The following is a 19,620-nucleotide window of genomic DNA, read 5'->3' on the forward strand; positions in this document are numbered from 1 at the left end:
AGGCTAGGGAGAGAGACAGAGAGACCGACATAAAGAAAGATAGGCAGACAAGGAGCCAGGGAGAGAGACAGAAAGAATGACAAACAGACAATGGGTCAGAGAGACAGAGAGACAGACAGACAGTGGCCAAGGAGAGAGAGAGAAATAAAGAAAGACATATAGACAGTGGCGTACCTAGGGTATGTGGCACCCGGGGCCCATCATTTTTTGACACCCCCCCCCCCCCCCATGTAAAAAAATTTTTTTTTTTTTTTTGCAATAACCATGAAATGGAATAAATGGTCAGAATAGAAACAGGCAGTGAAAATTTTCTTTTATTGAACCTCATATATGTAACCATTATTCCAAACATAACATAACATAAATTATGTCTAAATTGTCATGACATTAGAAGTACATATGGAGTAGTTGCAGGTGATGCTTGGGACAGTTCTGATTGTGTTAGTTCGGTTTTATGTGTTTTTTGAATAGAAGGGTTTTTATTTCTTTTTGAAGGTTTTGCAGTCTGTGGTTGATATCAATTGGTTGTAGAGTTGGGGGTCGAGTGTTGCAGCTTGAATGGCTAGGAGGTTGTCGAACAGTTTTTTTCTTTTGACGTTTTTGGTTGGAGGGTGTGTGAATGGTGCACAAGTTCTCCTATGTCTGTTTGAAGTGGATTGAATTATTTAGCTGAAGAAATTAGTTACCCCCCCATTCCACACACATTAATTCTCTTCCATTTTTGTTCCCATTATAAAAAACACTGATAAGTTCCCAGAAAAAAAATACATTAAAATAAGAAGTGAAAACAAAGGCCCCTACAGATGAGAACATAACATAAGAATAGCCTAACTGGGTCAGACCAATGGTCCATCATGCCCAGTAGCCCATTCTCATGGTAGCCAATCCAGGACACTAATACCTGGTCAAAACCCAAAGAGTAGCAACATTCCATGCTACCGATCCAGGGCAAGCAGACACTTCCCCCATGTCTTAATAACAGATTATGGACTTTTCCTCCAGGAATTTGTCCAAATCTTTCTTAAAACCAGCTACACTATCTGCTTTTACCATAACTTCTGGCCACTTCATTTTTAAGTTTAGATCTTTCCTTTCAAACAGAGACCTTGCTAGATGTCAAATACAGCACAAGGTAACTTCACATGGACTTAGCTGTGCAGGAAATGTGAATCTCCTCATACACCCACCATATAGTGCAAAAATGTGCAAAGGTCTGTTTTTTTCTTTCGATCACTACATAGCCTAATGCCACACAAGCAGCGCTGTTACAAACATATTCTGTAGGTCAATGCTAAGGATAACAAAGTTTCCTTCCTTGGACCAGAAGAAGATAAACCACTGGAAGAGATCCCAAAACAACACCCAAAGACCCACTCAGTGTGTGAATCAGTTGAGTGGAGTGGACTAACTGGGGGGTGGAAATGGGCCCGGAGTTTGCTCAGCAGAATTTCCCAGACCACCTCTTCCTCTCAACACATTGACACGCTGCCACCATCACCACTAGGAACACCTCACTGGGTAGGCCAGCTATGCTATAAACTTTATAAAACACATTATTATATTTTCTTATAAAGCACATATTTTAACTGACCTCTCTGACATCCTCAGCCTTTCCATTCACAAAAATAGAAGGAAGAAAAGTTCCCATTTCCTGCTGTCTCATGTCCCCGGCCTATACAATATTTTTTTTCTGCAGACCCTTCAAAAGTCTGACCAAATCCTCGTTTCACTTGCATTATAAAGTACTGAGGATGCCATCTCTCCCCAATCCCAGGTCCTAAAGTCTAAGACAGTAGCGCAAACTAATGCTGCCAGATACAGGAAAAAAAATTTTTGATTCGATTCAGCCCTATTGAATTGGTTTTTCAATTCGATTTTCCTGCCCAGTTGGGTGATTTTTTTCAAAACTCCTGGTGGGTTTTATAGCTTTTTCACCCCCTTTGGCTTCTCCTAACCACACTGGCGCTGTGGTGTAAATAAAATAAAGAAACAAAAAGGACTTTTCCTCTTTCTGTTAAATCCTAGCTCACGTTTGCAGTCCAACACCAGCTCTGGCAGGATACACATTTCAAATCTGACATGTTATAATCACAAAACAGAAAATAAAATTAATTTTTCTACCTTTTGTTGTCTGGTTATATTTCAAATTTTGTTGGTCCAAGGCTCTGGTTTTCTTCTGATAACTTGCTTGCCAGGGTCTCCTTCTTTCTGCATGCTAACCATCCATCTGCCAACTCTGTCCTCCCTTTCCATTTCCCTTCCCTTCCCAGGAAGTCTGTTATCTTTCCTTTTTTTCATCTCCCTCCACAGATCCACCTTTTCTTAAATACCCTTTCATCCGGCATCTCTCCCTCCTTCCCCACCATCCCAGAGTCCACCATCTCTCCGTTTCTTTTCCTAATTACCCTCCTATACAGTATCTCTATCCCTCCTCCACACCATCCCTTGTGTCCAATTTCTCTCCCTTTCTGTTCCTTCCCTCCCTAAATCCCATGGTCCATCATCTCTCTCCCTCTCCTCTATTTTCAGACCCATTATTTCTTCCCCCCCCAAAGTTTGGCATATGCATGTCTCTTTGAACACCCCCTTCCCTCTGTGTACTTCTAAATCATGGTCCCCCCCCAAAGGCCTGTCCCCCCTTAAAGGTCTGCCTGTCCCACCTTGAAGGCCTGCACCCCCCTTGAAGGCCTGTCCCTTCCCCTTGTAGGCCTGTCCCCCCCTTGAAGGCCTGCCTGCCTGTCCCCCCCTTGAAGGTCTGCACCCCCCGAAGGCCTGCACCCCCCGAAGGCCTGTCCCCCACTTGAAGGCCTGTCCCACCCCCTTGTAGCTTCTCCCCCCCCTTGTAGGCCTGTCCCCCCTTGAAGGCCTGCCTGCCTGCCTTTCCCCCCTTGAAGGTCTGTCCCCCCTTGAAGGCCTGCACCACCCCCCTCGAAGGCCTGCACTCCCTTGAAGGTCTGCACCCCCCCCCCGAAGGCCTGTCCCCCACTTGAAGGCTTGTACCACCCCCTTGTAGCTTCTCCCCCCCTTGTAGGCCTGTCCCCCCCTTGAAGGCCTGCCTGCCTGCCTTTCCCCCCCTTGAAGGCCTGCACCCCCTTGAAGGACTGCACCCCCCCCGAAGGCCTGCACTCCCTTGAAGGTCTGCACCCCCCCGAAGGCCTGTCCCCCCCTTGAAGGCCTGTCCCACCCCCTTGTAGGCCTGTCCCCCCCTTGTAGGCCTGTCCCCCCTTTAAGGCCCGCCTGCCTGCCTTTCCCCCCCTTGAAGGCCTGTCTCCCCCTTGAAGGCCTGCACCCCCCTTGAAGGCCTGCACCCCCCCTTGAAGGCCTGTCCCCCCCCCCTTGTAGGCCTGTCCCTCCCCTTGTAGGCCTGTCCCCCCCCCTTGTAGGCCTGTCCCCCCCCCCTTGTAGGCCTGTCCCCCCCTTGAAGGCCTGCCTGCCTTTCCCCCCTTGAAGGCCTGTCTCCCCCTTGAAGGCCTGCACCCCCCTTGAAGGCCTGCACCCCCCCTTGAAGGCCTGTCCCCCCCCTTGTAGGCCTGTCCCCCCCCTTGTAGGCCTGTCCCCCCCTTGTAGGCCTGTCCCCCCCTTGAAGGCCTGCCTGCCTTTCCCCCCTTGAAGGCCTGCACCCCCTTGAAGGTCTGCACCCCCCCAAAGGCCTACACCCCCCCCCGAAGGCCTGCACCCCCCTGAAGGCCTGCCTGCCCCCCTTGAAGGCCTGCACCCCCCCCCCGAAGGCCTGTCCCCCCTTGAAGGCCTGCCTGCCTGCCTGTCACCCCCTCCCCCTTGAAAGCCTGCTTGCCTGCCCGCCCGCCCCACCCTGAAGGCCTGATGCCCCGACCCACCCCGAAGGACCGCTCGCCCCCCTGGCCTCCCCGCACCACCTATGAACAGCCGCAGCAGGATCGCGAAGTCAGCGTCAGCATCCCTGCGCTGCTTCCTGCGCCACGGTCCCGCCCCTCCTCTGACGTCAGAGGAGGGGCGGGATCGCGGCGCAGGAAGCAGCGCAGGGATGCTGACGCTGACTTCGCGATCCTGCTGCGGCTGTTCATAGGTGGTGCGGGGAGGCCAGGGGGGCGAGCGGTCCTTCGGGGTGGGTCGGGGCATCAGGCCTTCAGGGTGGGGCGGGATCGCGGCGCAGGAAGCAGCGCAGGGATGCTGACGCTGACTTCGCGATCCTGCTGCGGGCTGCTTCACAGATGGTGCAGGAAGGTCAGTGGGGCAAGCGGTCCTTCGGGGGTGGCGGGGGACTGAACGGCAAGGCCGGGAACACCCCCTTAGGGCTGGTACCCGGGGCGGCCCGCCCCCCCCGCCCCCCCCTAGGTACGCCACTGCATATAGACAGGGGGCCAGGGAGAGACACAGACAGAAAAACAGACAGCGACAAAGAAAAAAAGACAGACAGCCAGTGGCCAAGGAAAGAAAGACATACAGAAAGCAGCGAAGGAGAGAGAGAGACAGAAAGACAGACAGACACATCTAATCTAGCACCCGTTAATATATATTAGTACAGGAAACCAAAAAAATATAGCAATAAAATGTCTGTAATGCTGTTTATTTGTTGGACCAGTGCATGAGAATACTATGAGCTTGTAAAGGCTTGGTGTCTGAGGTAACTTCCCCCCCCCTTTATAAATAAATTTTAATCATTTTCTCTAATTAGCCAACCCTGTATCTAACACATTAGGGCAGTTAATTTAGAAGAGCTAGTCACATTTGAGACATGTACAAACTGGTACTTAAATATTTATCTTTCATAAACATCTAAGTTCCTTTTTAACAAAGCACAGATCCACGTGCATACAAATAGCAAGTCCACAGGGTCTGGGTGTGTTTTGGACAGGACTAGTATATAGGCTTATAGTTGGAAAATATTTATAGAATACGTACTGTTGCAACCTAAGGGGTGGGATACACTATAGCCCTCCCCACAATATCTTCTATATTACAACTGTTTATTAACAAAAGTCTTCAGGCCCTCAGAGGTGCCACCAAATGCTCAATTATGTCTCATAGCAACTGGCTTTATGCCCCCTATCGTCATCGGGTCTCTTTAGTTTTTTTAAAGTTTTTTTTGTGCAATGCTATATTTTTGTGTTAATTCAATAAATAGTTGATAAAAGTTAGAACTTATCTTGGGTGGTTCAGCCAAGAGGGATAGAGTACTGCCAACATGTTTCACCCTATTCGGGTTTCCTCAGGGCACAATCCCTCAGAACTGTGTGTGCTCTATACGACGTGGCCACCCGAATGAATGATCATAAGCCAGTTGCTATAAGACATAATTGAGCATCTGGTGGCACCTCTGAGGGCCTGAAGACTTTTGTTAATAAACAGTTGTAATATAGAAGATATTGTGGGGAGGGCTATAGTGTATCCCACCCCTTAGTTTGGACAGGACTAGGGCATGCTTAGAAAATGCATGTTTATTCTCCATTTTAGAAGAGGGATAAAGGCTAGTATCCAAACAGATCGACATTGAGATTTACATCTGCTAACAACCATGTGTAGGTTATAGCAAACTGCTCAGATTGAGCAACACTCCATTGAAGGGATTATGGGAGAGTCCCCCTTAGTCCCTAACCCCCCAAACTTTATAAAGTATGTCTAAAGTTAGGCACAGAGGTGTATCTAGCCAATGTAGATACCTAGCAATTGAGTTAGGCTAAATTGGTGCTGATAATCAGCACTCAGTACCTCTCAATTGGCACTAAGTTAATTGAAAGTCAGATGCTTAACTTGGTAGGTGTGATCAGTGGCGTACCTAGGGTATATGACAGCTGGAGCCGATCATTTTTAATACCCCCCCAATAGAAAGGGATCAGAGGAGCACCCCCTAGGAGCTGTACCCGAGGTGTACCCTACCCCCCCCCCCCTTGGTACACCACTGCCTGAGAAAGGGGATTTTGGTCTCCAAAAGTTAACAAAAAATTTTTTAAAATTTAGTCCCATAAAAAGATTACCGTATTTCCATTTTCCATTTATAAATGTTTATCAATACAGCTACAATAATATTTTATTCTAAAGCAACAACAAAAAAATATTTTTTCTACCTTTTGTCATCATCTCTGGTTTCTGCTTTCCTCATCTTCTCTTCATTCTCCATTCCATCCAGCATCCATCCTCTTTCTCTGTCCCTTCCATTTTCTGTCTCCACTCCCTCCCCCATGCTCTGGCATCTCTCCCTTTTCTTCCCACCCCAACTTACCCCATGGTCTAGGATCTCTATCCTCTCTTATCCTTCCATTTCTTCCTCTCCCTCCATGCTCTGCCATCTCCTTTCCTTTCTTTTCCTTCCTCCCTCCCTTCCCGATTGTCTGGCATCTCAGTCTCCTTCCCTTCCTTCCTCCCATGCCCTGGCATGTCTCTCCTCTCCTTCCAGTCCATCTCCCCCTCCCCCTCCATGCTTTGGTATCTCTTCTCTTTCCTTTCCCTCCCTCCCTCCTTTCTCCCTGGTCTGGCATTTCTGTCTCCTGTAGAAAGATTTACGGTCCATTAATCAGGTACATAAACAAATATGTGCCTGATAGTTTCAAGGGAAGACCATAATATCTCATCCAGGTTTATCTCTCTTTGTCTATTTACACGACCAGACCAAGGCTAATGAGAAATACTTTTATTATGAAAATAGGAAAATATAATTCACAAGCCAGCAGCAATATCTAAATATTGTTCACAAAATATTCGATTACATATATGAAACTCAGTACATAATTATCACAACACACTTGCTAGATAACTAAGTAACTAATTCTTACACACACTTAAACAATTCCTTATGATAATAATAATTCCTGATTATCAGCAATCTATTACAGTTATCACCAAAAGTAGCTTTACAAGCCTTATCCTATATCACAATCGGATGCACTTATCTAACCTCAGCTTAAAGATAATAGAATTCTGTATCCTCATCATCCAGTTAGGCCTTAGCACAAAATCCGGTGAAATGGAAGACATCTCTTTAGCTTAGCAGATATAGAAATCCTTCTGTTACAGGAACAAGTGTTCGTCAGCCACTGGTAAAGCTGTAATTTATTGGCAGCAAAGGTTTCCTTGATGTGATGGAATTCAGATCTATTTAAGGTCCGATTCACTCTCTCTCTCAGGCATAGAGTCACACGAGGTAACTGTCCAGGTCTTAATTATTATGAAAGAGATGCATGCAGAACACCTGTGATGAGATGTGAGTTCATCCACACCTAAAACACAGACTAAATTATAATTAGCACCTTTTCACTTGGATCTCGTCATATGATGTCTTCGGTCCAATCCAGAAACAGAACTTAGATGAATAGCCTTTCTGTATACAGGCTGGGAGACACAGGCGCCTTTCGAGAAATAAGCACAACATAGGAGTATAACTCCCCCAAGATTCACACAGTCTAAGCATGAAGGCATAGATGGATGTCCTTGACTAGAATACCATTCTGGTACATACCCAGAATGCATCAGGCAGAAACAGCAAAGATGTTTTCTTCTTTCTCTTCTTGCTAGGTTCATGCTGGAAAGATTTCTTGCAGACAATGGATCAGGCTTAAATGATGGTTCAGGCTTGATGATGTCATAGAGGCCTAACCTTCAGATGCAAATAAGGAAATACTCCTACACTCCTTCCCTTCCCTCCCCCCCAAGTCCTGGCATCTCTTCCTCCCCCTCCATGCCTGGCATCTCTTCTTCCTTCCTTTCCCTCCCTCCTTTCCTTCCCCATGCTCTGGCATCTCTCTTCTCCTCTCCCTTCCCTGATCTTCCTTCTCCCTCCCTCCTTCCTCCCCAATTGGGTGCAGCATTTTTCTCCCACTCCCCTCCCGTCCATAATATTTCTATGGGCATCTTAGCATTTAGCGTACCTTAATAAAAAGGACCCCTATATTAGTGGATGCTAAAGAATATTGAGTAACCTAGGACAATATCTATTCATTTTCCATTCTAACAAGTTTGGGTACATTAAATTTAACCAATTATAAGTCCTGCTGACAGGAAAATTATATTGAATAAATTTGCTGACAAGATGGCATAAGGATTTAATAGAGAGATAGTAGAAGGGATTAATCAAATGGGACTTCCTTCCAGATTCTCTCTCCAAGCTATGACAATATGTTTTTCATAACCTGCCAAGATATTGGGTAATATTTTTTCATGCCAAATATCTTCCTAATCTCTCTTTTCATGGTAGTTTCTGTTCAATAAAGCCTAATATTTTCTACTGTTTGTCTATCAGAGAACAAGGAATTTAAGTGAAAAAAATTCCTTAGGGGTCCTTTTACTAAGCTGTGGTAAAAAGTAGCCTTAACGTGCCCTTATGTGGGTCTTTCACATACACTATTTTTACCTCAGCTAGAAAATGGCTGATTTTCAGTTTTGCCAATTAATGATCATGCACTAATGGGCATGTCACTTAATCCTCCACTGCCTCAGGTACATTAAACAGATTGTGAGCCCACCAGGATAGATAGGGAAAATGCTTGAAGTACCTGCACATAAACCACTTAGCTTATAGGTGGTATATAAATAAATAAAATTAAAAATAAAATAAATTAATGCATGAGCCCTCACTGCCATTTATTTTGTAGGTGATAAGGGTTTATATGGTAATCCTGTGCTAACCAGTTAGCATGTAGTAATGTGGCTGCATTGATTCACATTGTCACACTCATTCTCCACCACCCAGACATGCCCACTCTGAGACAAATTCAGGAATTTATTTTAGTGCATGGTTTGCACACTCATATTGGCATTTTGCTACCTCGGCATGTCCCAACCCACAGTAACCCCTTTTCAGCTGCTGGTGCTTACCACAGATTAGTAAAAGAATCCTTTAAGGGCTGATTCTATAAATGGTGCCTAAATTGATCGGCACCTATAAAATTGGTGCCAGCTGCGTGTCAATAACACTTAGGCACCATGTGCAGAATCGCGACTAGCAGCACTTATGAAAACAAAGTAGGCACCTGAAATGTAGGCCAGGGTTTAAAAGGCACCTAAGTTTTGGTAAAATTGTGCTTAGTGATGCCTAAATCATGCTCCAGTCATAGAAACACCCTCTTATGCATTAGGCGCTCATAAGCACCATGAGATAGGTGCTTATCTTTTATACAATCAGTTAGGTGCCTGTCACCCAATTAAATTTTTATAACCAATTATTGAGGCTATTAAGGGTGTTTTGCCAATTAAGGCCCTCTTTTACTGCAGCCTGGAGTGCTAAATGCTCTGACACTGCTCCGACCCTCGTAGGATAGAGACCTTCAAAATACTTAGGGGCATAGAGAGGGTGGACAGGGACAGGTTCTTCAGACTAAAAGGGACGACAGGTACGAGGGGGCACTCAGAGAAACTGAAAGGAGATAGGTTCAAATCAAATGCAAGGAAGTTTTTCTTCACCCAAAGGGTCGTGGACAAATGGAATGCGCTCCCAGAGGAAGTGATCCGGCAGAGTACAGTACAGGGATTCAAACAGGGATTGGACAGATTCCTGAGGGAAAAGGGGATCGTGGGGTACTGAGGGAGGTGCTGGGGTGTTGCATAAGTATAGACAGCTCACCAGGTCATGCAGGTGCAAGGCCGGAGGGTTAGGACATTGATGGGAAGATAGGACTTCGATGAGAAACCTAGGGGGCAAGGGGGCCCCTTCTGGTGATTAAGGCAGGTCATGACCTGTTGGGCTGCCGCGGGGGCGGACTGCTGGGCGGGATGGACCTCTGGTCTGACCCGGCAGAGGCACTGCTTATGTTCTTATGTTCTTAATTCAATGAAAGTCAGAGCAGCATTGTCTGCAGTTGTTTTTTGGTTTTTGCTTTTCGCTTGGTTTTGCTGTAGTTCCTGTTGGATTTTTTCTCTTGTTTGTGGTCTCTTATAAATGGTGTAGCTACCATTTTGTGAATCTCGCCAAAAGCCCAAGACTGCCCGATTGTAGGAACTGCCTTCTGTCAAACTGGTGACCTTTGCTCTCTGTCCCTGCTGTCCAGCATCTCTCTCTCTCCCCATCCCTCCTCCCAGTCTATCATCTCTTTCTATCCTTCCCCTCCCCACGAGCAGTTCTCCAAACTTGTGCTGGCAGAGTCAGCAATGAAAAAAGGTAGCATCATCTGGCCCTGCCAGGACCTTTCCTCTGCTTCATCCGCTTTCGCATGAAGTTACATCAGAGAAGCTATAGCATAGCAGAGGAAAAACTCTGAGATGTCCATCTGGAGGCTCTTTTTTTTTTTTTTTTAAATCTGTGCCACCACTGGATCAAGTTTGGAGGACTGCAGAGGAAAATGAAGGAAGGTAGATAAGCCAGACCTGCATGGGGGAGGGGAATAGAGGAATGCTGGGTGTCCAAGTGATTTGCTGAAGAGATGATGGACATGCAAGGGGGTAGGCTGTTTTTTTGTTTTGGTTTTAACCACATTCCTTATAATTAGAGGATGCCATTTCATTTTTATAGATTGCCAATTTACTTATCATGATTGATGTTTCTTTTGATAAGGTTTTACTGAATATTGCATAATGCAGGTAGCTATAAATACGTGGTGTTTTCAGTTAAGTGTTTTGTTCCATTACAGTGTAAAACTGCTGAAATTGCAAAATCTGTGAAGATTCTTTTTTTTTTTCTTCATTCAAATAGCTCTATGCAGAATTTGCTATAATATAACTTTTGGCAGAGTTACTAAAGCCCCACAATTTATACAACAGGATCACAAGAGGCAGAAAAACACTGGAAGTGAAGAAAACCAGGACCGGCGTATGAATCCAGGTCCTAATAAAAACATACTGGTTTCCTGTTTCTATTATGATCTGTGTTCACATAATGGTCCTAGATTTTGGTCACCCAAAGTTTATACTGCAAAGCAACAGATTATATCAGTTTGCAGATAATTTTTCAATAATTTATGAGACCTTAACCGATTTAGGCACCTAACTTAATTGATAGGCTTAATCGGCATCGATAATTTGCATTTAACACCTTATAATTGACATTAATTGGAATTAATTGACAGGCGCCACCACCTAACTAGCTAGGTATAATTCTATAAAAGTTAGGTGCCTTGCTCAAAGTGCCTATCTAAAAGTGGGTGTGCTTAGGGTCAGATCGTGGGTGTGTTTTGGAGTTAAGCATCTGTTTTTGACTTGGGAACATGCATTTAGGCCAAGAAAACCCTGGCATAAATTTGGTATGACTAAAAGTTAGGATGCTTAGCAATGCCTAATGCAGCTTAGGTGGCATTAATTGTGATTATATACAGTAAGTCTAACTTTTGTAGAATTTCACTTAGCGCCACACTAGTTAGTGCTGATTTTTTAGGTGACATATAGAATCAGGCCCAGAAACAATTAGCACCTCCTAAATAGGAAGCAGTAAGAGGAAAATTCTAAAAACGGTGCCTAAACTGAAATGGCAAAAACCGGCAGGGTTTAAACACCAACTGGCACCTAAATATAAGGCGCCGGAATCACACCTACGTAGGTGCTTTAGGCCGCTAACCGCCAAAGTAGGCGAGGCCAATTCAGAAAGTGGCATTAGGCGGCCTAAAGCACCTACATAGGCGTGATTCACACAAAGATAGGCACCAGAAACGAAGGCCCGGAAACCCCAGGCCTACATTTCTGGTGCCTTTCTTTGCCAGGGGATCCCAACAGTAGTCCACAGCCTGCCATCAGCTGAGCACAATAGAGGAATCCTTGATAAGCTGAGCCGGCAGGACTACCTAAAATGGAGACTTTGGTTAGTCCTGACAGCTCAGCTGATCAGGGATTCTCCTGCCACGATTAGCTGAACCAGCAAGGAGATCCCTGATTCCTCTTTGTCTCCCTCCCACTGCCACTCCCGAACCCCCTGTGAATGTCCCTGGCAGGAGGGATGCCCACTCCATCCCGCCACCACCCTGAAACCCCGACAAATCCCCAAGGAGGAGGGATGCCCACTCCCTCCTGCTACCACCCCAAACACCCCCATGAAGGTTGGCAGCAGGAGGGATTCCCACTCCCTCTTGCCACCACACCCCCTGGAACATCCCCCACCTGGTGATACCTCCTCTCCAAAGCCTCCCCACCTGTAGACTCTCTGGTACCCTTATAATTGGTAGACCCCCCCCCCCACCCCTGTAACCTTTAACGTAAAAGTCCAGTTGGAGTGATGCATACACCCTCTGGCCGCTAGGTCCACTACTACTACTACTAATTTTATTCTTATATACCGCCAAAGCCATAGTAGTTCGAGGCGGTTTACAATAAGAGTTGCTGGACAATCAGCAATAATAGGCACAATGTAAAGTCATAGAATACATGTAAGCAGGATACAGAGATAAAAAGAGCTGGAACAATCAGTAAGAATAGGCACACTGTAAAGTCATCAATACATGTAAGCAGAGTACAGAAAGGGTTTAAGAGATCTTGGTTACAAATCTGTTAGAGTATAAAGAGATAGGGTAAAATGGTGGGCCTTCCCCTTCCTGGTGCATTTTGGGATGAAGGGGCCTAAGGATCCAATTAGCCCAGATGTCTAAGGCCCCTTCTATTGGGAAGGGCCTAAGACTCTGATTGGTCAGATACCTAAGGCCCCTTCCTTAGACATCTGGGCCAATCATAGCCTTAAGCCCTTCTCCAGTGCATCCCAGAAAGAAAAAATCTCCAAAAAGATACAAGATATGGAAATTCACAAGAAAAATTTAACAAGAAAAAAAATCCATCATATATAAATTTCCATCTAGCCTACATTATGAGAAAGGTAATCTGTGTAAATTCAAAAATAAACCAATAAGAAATTAGGATACAAAATCCAAATTTAAGGTATTGAAAAACTTCCATTACTCCTCTAAAAAATCAGCTATTTTACCTCTTCATGTAATTTAAGAGATCATTCCAATTGAATTGGGTTCCAAAAAACAAACTCTTTACTTTGGAAGTTGAGAAGACATTTACACGGAAGCTTCAAATAAAAGGTGGCAACTAAGGCCACAAATCTAGGTTTCAAATCCAAAAAGGCTTTACATCTGAGTTTTGTTACCTTGGCCACATCTGGAAAAATCAGGGGGGACCTTTTATCAAGCCACGCTAGCAGGGTTAGCGCGTCGGACATTTCATCATGCGCTAACCCCCCCCCCAGCCGGCTAAAAAACTAATGCCTGCTCAATGCAGGCGTTAGCGGCTAGCGCAGCAGGCAGTTTAATGCGTGGTATTCCGTGCGTTAAACCCCTACCGCAGCTTGATAAAAGGATCCCCAAAACATTAGCACCACAAAAGACCTCCTTCTTATTTTTAAAATACAATTTCATTATCAACATTTTATCACTCTCATATAGGCAAGTCACTAAGAGGGTAGATCAAGTTTTTATCACATCCTGCAAATCTTCAAGAAAATTTGTAAGATCAAATTCAGTAGCTACAAGTTGATCTAAACCTTGCTCAATTGGTAGCTTCTTTTTTTGTAGGAATGTAATAACAATTAGATATGGAAAATGTGTCAGCATTCTGCAAACCTAAGATCTCTTTAAGGCACTTCCTTAAGAGGATCTCAGTTGAAATTAAATGAGTAATAGGAAAATCAACCAATCTCAGATTTATAACTCTGACCACATTCTCCATCATCTCAAGTTTCATATGCACCTTATATGAATCTTTAACAGCAGAAGTGGAGAGTGTTTGCAGAGTAGAAGACTGCGTTTCTATGATCTGTAAATGTTTTATCAATGATTTGTATATTTGAGTCAACATTTTCCAATTGCTCTATAACTTCTTTTGAAAAGGCTTGATTTTGAGTTATTGCTGATTCAACATATCCTCCATTCTTTAATTCACTTACCACAAATCTCTTAAGGAAATGTTTAGTGGTGCTTCCAATGAGACCGGATCCAAAGTCTTATTTATTAAATTTGGCAATATTTGAGGTATTTTCAAAAATGAAATTTTTGCATGCTTCCAATGCTTCGAGGGGGAGGGGAGGGGCGGAGGAATTGGGTACTCATTTTGCTGAGAGATGCTTCAGGGAAGGGGGGTGATGCTTCAGGGGTTAGCGGCAGAAGGAATTGGGCACTTCTTCTGCAGACAGTCAGGGGGTCAGGGGTTCTGGCAGGATGGAATGGGCATCTCTCCTGCTGGCCAACTTGCGAGAGGGGGGGGGTCTTTGTTGCTGCCACTCAGCAGATCACGTCAGGGAGATTCCCTTGCCACGATCAGCTCAGCAGCAATGCAATTCTCTAAATGGCACCTGTGACATGGACTCCAGTTAGAGAATCAGGTGATTAAGTGGAGTTAGGTCTCTGTCCATTAGGACAGATGCAATTCTGTATAGGACACTCATGTGCGATTCTCGAAAGCCCTAAACATGTGCTTACAGAAGTTTAAAATACACTAGTGCAGTTCGTGCTCAGGCATCCCCTGGTCGTTTTTGAATCAGCGCATGGTACCCATGTGCTAAAAAATAAAATTTAATTTGTAGGCTTAGGGCAGATTTAGGGGAAGAAAGTGGGCACAACTTTGCTGATTACTGTTTAAACATTGCTGCCCATGAGCTGATTACCTGAGGATTAGCATGTAAGCCCTTAGGGCCACATTCTATAAAGGATGCCTATGTTAGGCACTGCTAGGCACCCTAATCATGGATGCCTAGCTTTGAAATTTGTACGCAGCCTTTTTTTTTACATTGGCATGGTAATTGACTGTACCAATTCTCAAATAAAATAAATAAATAAAAAATTAGCAATTAAGAGTTTGATGCTGAACTCTTAGGGCTCCTTTTACTAAGGTGCGCTAGCGGTTTTAGCGTGCGCTAACCCTGCGCTACACAAAAAATACTAATGCAAGCTCTATGGAGGCGTTAGCATGTAGCATGCGCGGCAATGTAGCGAGCACTGAAACCGCTAGCGCACCTTCGTAAAAGGAGCCCTAAGGATGCCTAGTGATGACTACCTGAAAAGTAGACGTGGTTAGGGGCGGAAAATAGGCATGGTTGACTTGCATGCCAGTAAATTAGTCCGGGTAAAACCTAGCCTAATAAACAAGCACCTACCACTAGTATGCCTAGTGAAGTCTAAGCACACCTAGACTCCACTAGGTTGGATTCTATAAGTGGCACCTAGCAGTTGATTGACAACCACTCTGAGCAGTGTTAGGCGCTGTTTATAGAATCTGGTCCTTGCTGCTCATACACTAAGAGCCACATGCCAGTGGGGAAATTCATGCATGGCAATTATCAGGGAGGGAGCACAAATTTTGGACATAGGATGGAAGGAAGAAAGGAGGGAAGGAGCATGAACATGGGACACAGAATGGAAGGAGGGAGAGAGGGTGGGTGGGGAGAATGAACTTGGGCCATAGGATGGAACAATGGAGGAAGTGAGAGAAAGAGATGCTGAGGTGGGGAGGGAATATAAAGGGAGAATTGTTGGGCATATGTGTATGAGTGCGAGGGAAAGAGATGGTGCACATGGGGAAATGAAGAAAGAGGAGAATTGTTGGGGATAGGGAGGGAGAGAGAAATATTGGACATGGTGGTGGGAGAGGCAGGAAGTACAGATGCATAGGGAAGAGAGAGATGAGAGGGATGTGGTGGTAGAGAGGGAACAGTAGGATGGATGAAGAACAAAAGTAAGTGTAAACTTCTTATCTTTTATTTCTATTTAAACTACAATACTTTATTTTGAGGACTGTTTCTTTAATTTTCTTTCATGTTTGATGTTTTTTTATAGACTGTGTACTATACAGGATCCAAATTACCTACAAATTCAACTTTAGAACGGTTTAAACAATGGAACTCATTCTTAACCCGGGGACTGCCTGTATATTATTTAGTATGTGGAATGATGCAGACTTATGAAAATGTATTATTACCACTGAACCTGCAAATTTACCACATTTTTTTAGATCTTGCTAAGAAACTAGTACTGTGTTGCTTCAGGAAATTGGGGAGAGTGGATATATTTTATGCTTCCATAATATGAAGACAAACAGAGCTAGCATTTGTTAATGGCCTCTGGAATGTTGACACAATTTAGTACAATATAAGGAATCAGTCTGTAAAGTTCCTGGACATTTCTTCACATTCATGGAACTACTACACTACTTTTTTTTCAGGGTGTTAACAGAACTATGGCCCTCTTCTACTAGGAATTCTATGAGTGTTGGAACAGCGTCGGAGCATTTAGCCACAGTAGAAACCTCTACCACAGCTTAGTATGGGGGTTGGGGTATGTTAGAACCATGTGAACAAGTTTGTAGTTCAAAGTATAACAATATTTGTTTCATATTTAACAATAAATATCTCCATGAATAATATTTTTTCTCTTTATTTTTACAGTTAGATAGTGTCACATCACTAATCCAGGCTGCCAAAAACCTGATGAATACTGTAGTGCAGACAGTGAAGATGTCCTACATTTCGTCGTCGAAGGTTATCAGAATTCACAGTTCTACTCTCCCCCGACAGCCCATTGTGATGTGGAGAATGAAGGCTCCAGAAAAGAAGCCTCTGATTAAAAGAGAAAAGCCAGAAGAGGTCCCAGGGGCTGTCAGAAAGGGCTCAGTAAATAAGATACATCCCATAAAAGTCATGAGTGAATTTGGAAGCAGAAAAGTCTACTCAAATACTACTTTGCATCTGCAAGGAAATGTTACCATATGAAAATTCTGCTAATGTCACGGTACAATATAATATCACATCTTGCACTATAATCCAAGTATGCAGTTTTGAAATTTTAGGCTTCAGTATATATTTTCACATATTTTACAATTACTTGTCTAACAAGAAATAATACATTATTTTTCACTGATTTAAAATAATCTGGGTTTGTTACTATTTTCTTTTATTGCTAACACTTAGCACTTGGGACAAATGTACTAAAGGGTTTTTCTATTTTTTTCTTATTAGGAAAAATTATGTTTCCTGTACATTGTTTTATTTTGGATAATTCCATGTCAACTGGTCCAATTTCAAGGTGGGTCCCCACTTGACATCTTCCACAGATGCAAAAAAGCGGCCCAAGTAAGGGGCCCCTAACTCTGGACTTAGTTGAGATCATGGCCCAACACTTTAGATATCTTAATTAGAGGTCCCAACATATCCCCTGAAAAAATTTCATCAATTTCAGAAATAGTCAAGTCTGGACCACTTGACATGGAATGACCCTTTTCTGTTGAACTTAAACAATTAAAATCTATATCTGTAATCATGATGGTAAGTTAGACTCATATTTATCATCTAACAAAAGAAAAGTGAAACTCAACTAGGGCTGTGCTGAAAAACTGAGAACCTTCTTAACATTGGCACTCACACCTCAATCTCTCTTCTCTACATCTCCTACATTCATAAACTAAACTAAACCTTAAGCTTATATACCGCATCTTCTCTATAAATATAGAGCTCGACACGGTTTACAAAAATTAAAAGGGAAGTGCAGTGGGAGTTAGTGGTAGGGGAAAGCGGAAATTTACATTTTTGAAAATAGCCAAGTTTTCAGGCTCCATTTACCTCCATTTCCTCCATTTATCTCACAGAATTTCACTGAGTATGTTCATCAGATGGCAACATATTTGGCCGCAACTTTATTTAATTAAAATTCAGTCCTAAAATTCTTAAACCTAATGTATTAATTCATACTTATCACAATATTTCTCCAGTGTGGCTGATTGATCACTGGAGCTATTTGATGTCAAAACTAGCTCCAAAATTTGAAGAATTTTCTTTCTGAACTTGTGGCGGTGCAGCCCATAAGCCAATATTTCAATTACTCATATATCCCAAATTATACTTCCAACTGTCTCTGAGGTCAATAAGTCTCATATACCGGCCCAACAGCACCCAAAAGCTGCAATCTGCCCCCTCCCAAATGGTGAAACTCCATTCCCACAACTCATCAACAAAAACCTCTTCACCACAATACCAACAGAGAATAACTACCAAGCGGTGGATGGGAGGAAAAAAAAACATCCCTACTGTCCTTTGCTCCTTTTTCCATACCACTCTCTATACACTGACTATCCCCAGCTCATTAATTTTTCCCTCCCTCCTCCTCCCTTTAGGATGCCCTTTAAATGTTTAATGTTTAACTTGTGGCTGGACATGGTGTCTCTGGCCACAAATATGGCATGCAATTCTATAAGCTGGCACCTAATTTTTGTTGCCAGAAGACTAGTAGAGCTTAGGTGTGTGACTGGTGCCAATAATTGGCAGTTATGCACATAGGGTCTGATTCTATAAAGAGGCTCTTAGGTGCCTATCATAATTGACAAAATATCCTTAACAGCCCCAATAATTGATTAAATGAATGTAATTAGATGATAGGTGCCTGATTCTATAAAAGATAGGCACCTATCGCAATGCACTTAGTGGACCTAATACCTGAGTGGGCATTTCTATGGGTGGACCGTGAGTTAGGCACCGCTAAGTACAATTCTTCAAAATCTTAGACACTTGAAATGTAGGCCTTTAAAACCCTCACCTACATTTCAGATGCCTAAGGTTTTCCATAGGTACAACTAGCCACGGTTCTGTAAGTGTGATTGACACGCAGCCAGCACCTTCTTTTTATAGGTGCCGGCTGATTTAAGCACTGTTTATAGAATCAGCCCCATAATTAATTAGGGGCCCTTTAACTAAAGCTTAGCATATGCTAATGGACATTAGTGTGTGCTAAGTACCATGCAGCCCACAGATGTAAAATAGAGTGTGTAGCATTTAAGACCCGATTCTATATAAGGAGTCAATAAATTAGATGCTGACTACTGCAGAACTAAGTGTGATTCTATAAAAGGCGCACTTTATAAAATCATGCTTAGTATCGCCTAAGCAGCCTAAGTGCCCTAAGACCAAAACAGGTGCCTACATGCAAACCACACTCACAATCTACCCCTAACCATACCTGCATTATGATTAGGCGCCTTGGACTAGGCATCTATCATCCAATTAAGTACAATTTATGTCAAATATGAGATGCTTCCTATCAGTTATCAGCAGGGCAGGATTAATTCATCAAGGGCCCCTATGCACCCAAGTACACTGGGCCCCCTGCCCCGCCCCACCATGCACCCAGGCAGAAACAGGAAGCTGCGTCAGAGGGAAGCTTAGGGCAAGCAGCACCACTTGCACAACTACAGTTCCCGTTGCCTTTCTTACCCGCATTGCTTGCTTGTCTTACTTTCCGTCGATGGGGGGCCGTGTTGCCGATCGATGTGGGGCCCGCGTTGCCAATCGATGCTGGAGAGGCCCATCGCCGTTTGGAAAAAACAATGTTGATGCCCTCCTTCATCGGGCCCCCCTGACCATTTTGGGCCCTAGGCACGTTCCTACTTGGCCTATTGGTTAATCCTGCCCTGGTTATCAGCACCAATTAAGTTTATTAAACAAATGAGGTGCTTATATCGGCTAGGCTCTTAAATTTAGGTAAACTATATAGAATTTGCCTGTTAGTACATGCTAATGCCCATCAGTAAAAGGACCCCTTAATGTGCTACTGTAAGAGGGTCTACATGTGGGCAGAGTATGGATGGACATATCATGGGTATGTCTCCAAGTGATATAGTCAACTCATAGAATACTATAAATTGTTCAAGTTGTATGGTACACTTAGGCACACCCGCATACACCAGCCATGGGTTCTCCTTTCACATGTCAAATGTAACTTTTCCCAAAATGATGCCCCTAGTAGCAGTCTTGTA

General features: G+C 43.9%; 1 protein-coding gene across 4 annotated transcripts in view; it reads left to right on the top strand.

The window, feature by feature from the left end:
• CTNNA3 (catenin alpha 3) overlaps nucleotides 1–18,919 on the top strand; it is a 1,751,094-nt gene extending 1,732,175 nt beyond the window's left edge. For 3 of the 4 annotated variants that reach the window (XM_033940460.1, XM_033940462.1, XM_033940463.1), the window contains one exon: nucleotides 16,265–18,919. In XM_033940460.1, the coding sequence (XP_033796351.1) occupies nucleotides 16,265–16,588 (324 nt within the window). In that variant the 3' untranslated portion in view covers nucleotides 16,589–18,919. The remainder of the gene's footprint in view (nucleotides 1–16,264) is intronic. The other variant, XM_033940461.1, reaches the window with a different exon arrangement.
• The last annotated feature ends 701 nt before the right edge of the window (nucleotides 18,920–19,620 follow it).

The sequence above is a fragment of the Geotrypetes seraphini genome, chromosome 4, assembly GCF_902459505.1.
Source record: "Geotrypetes seraphini chromosome 4, aGeoSer1.1, whole genome shotgun sequence".
Taxonomy (NCBI): domain Eukaryota; kingdom Metazoa; phylum Chordata; class Amphibia; order Gymnophiona; family Dermophiidae; genus Geotrypetes; species Geotrypetes seraphini.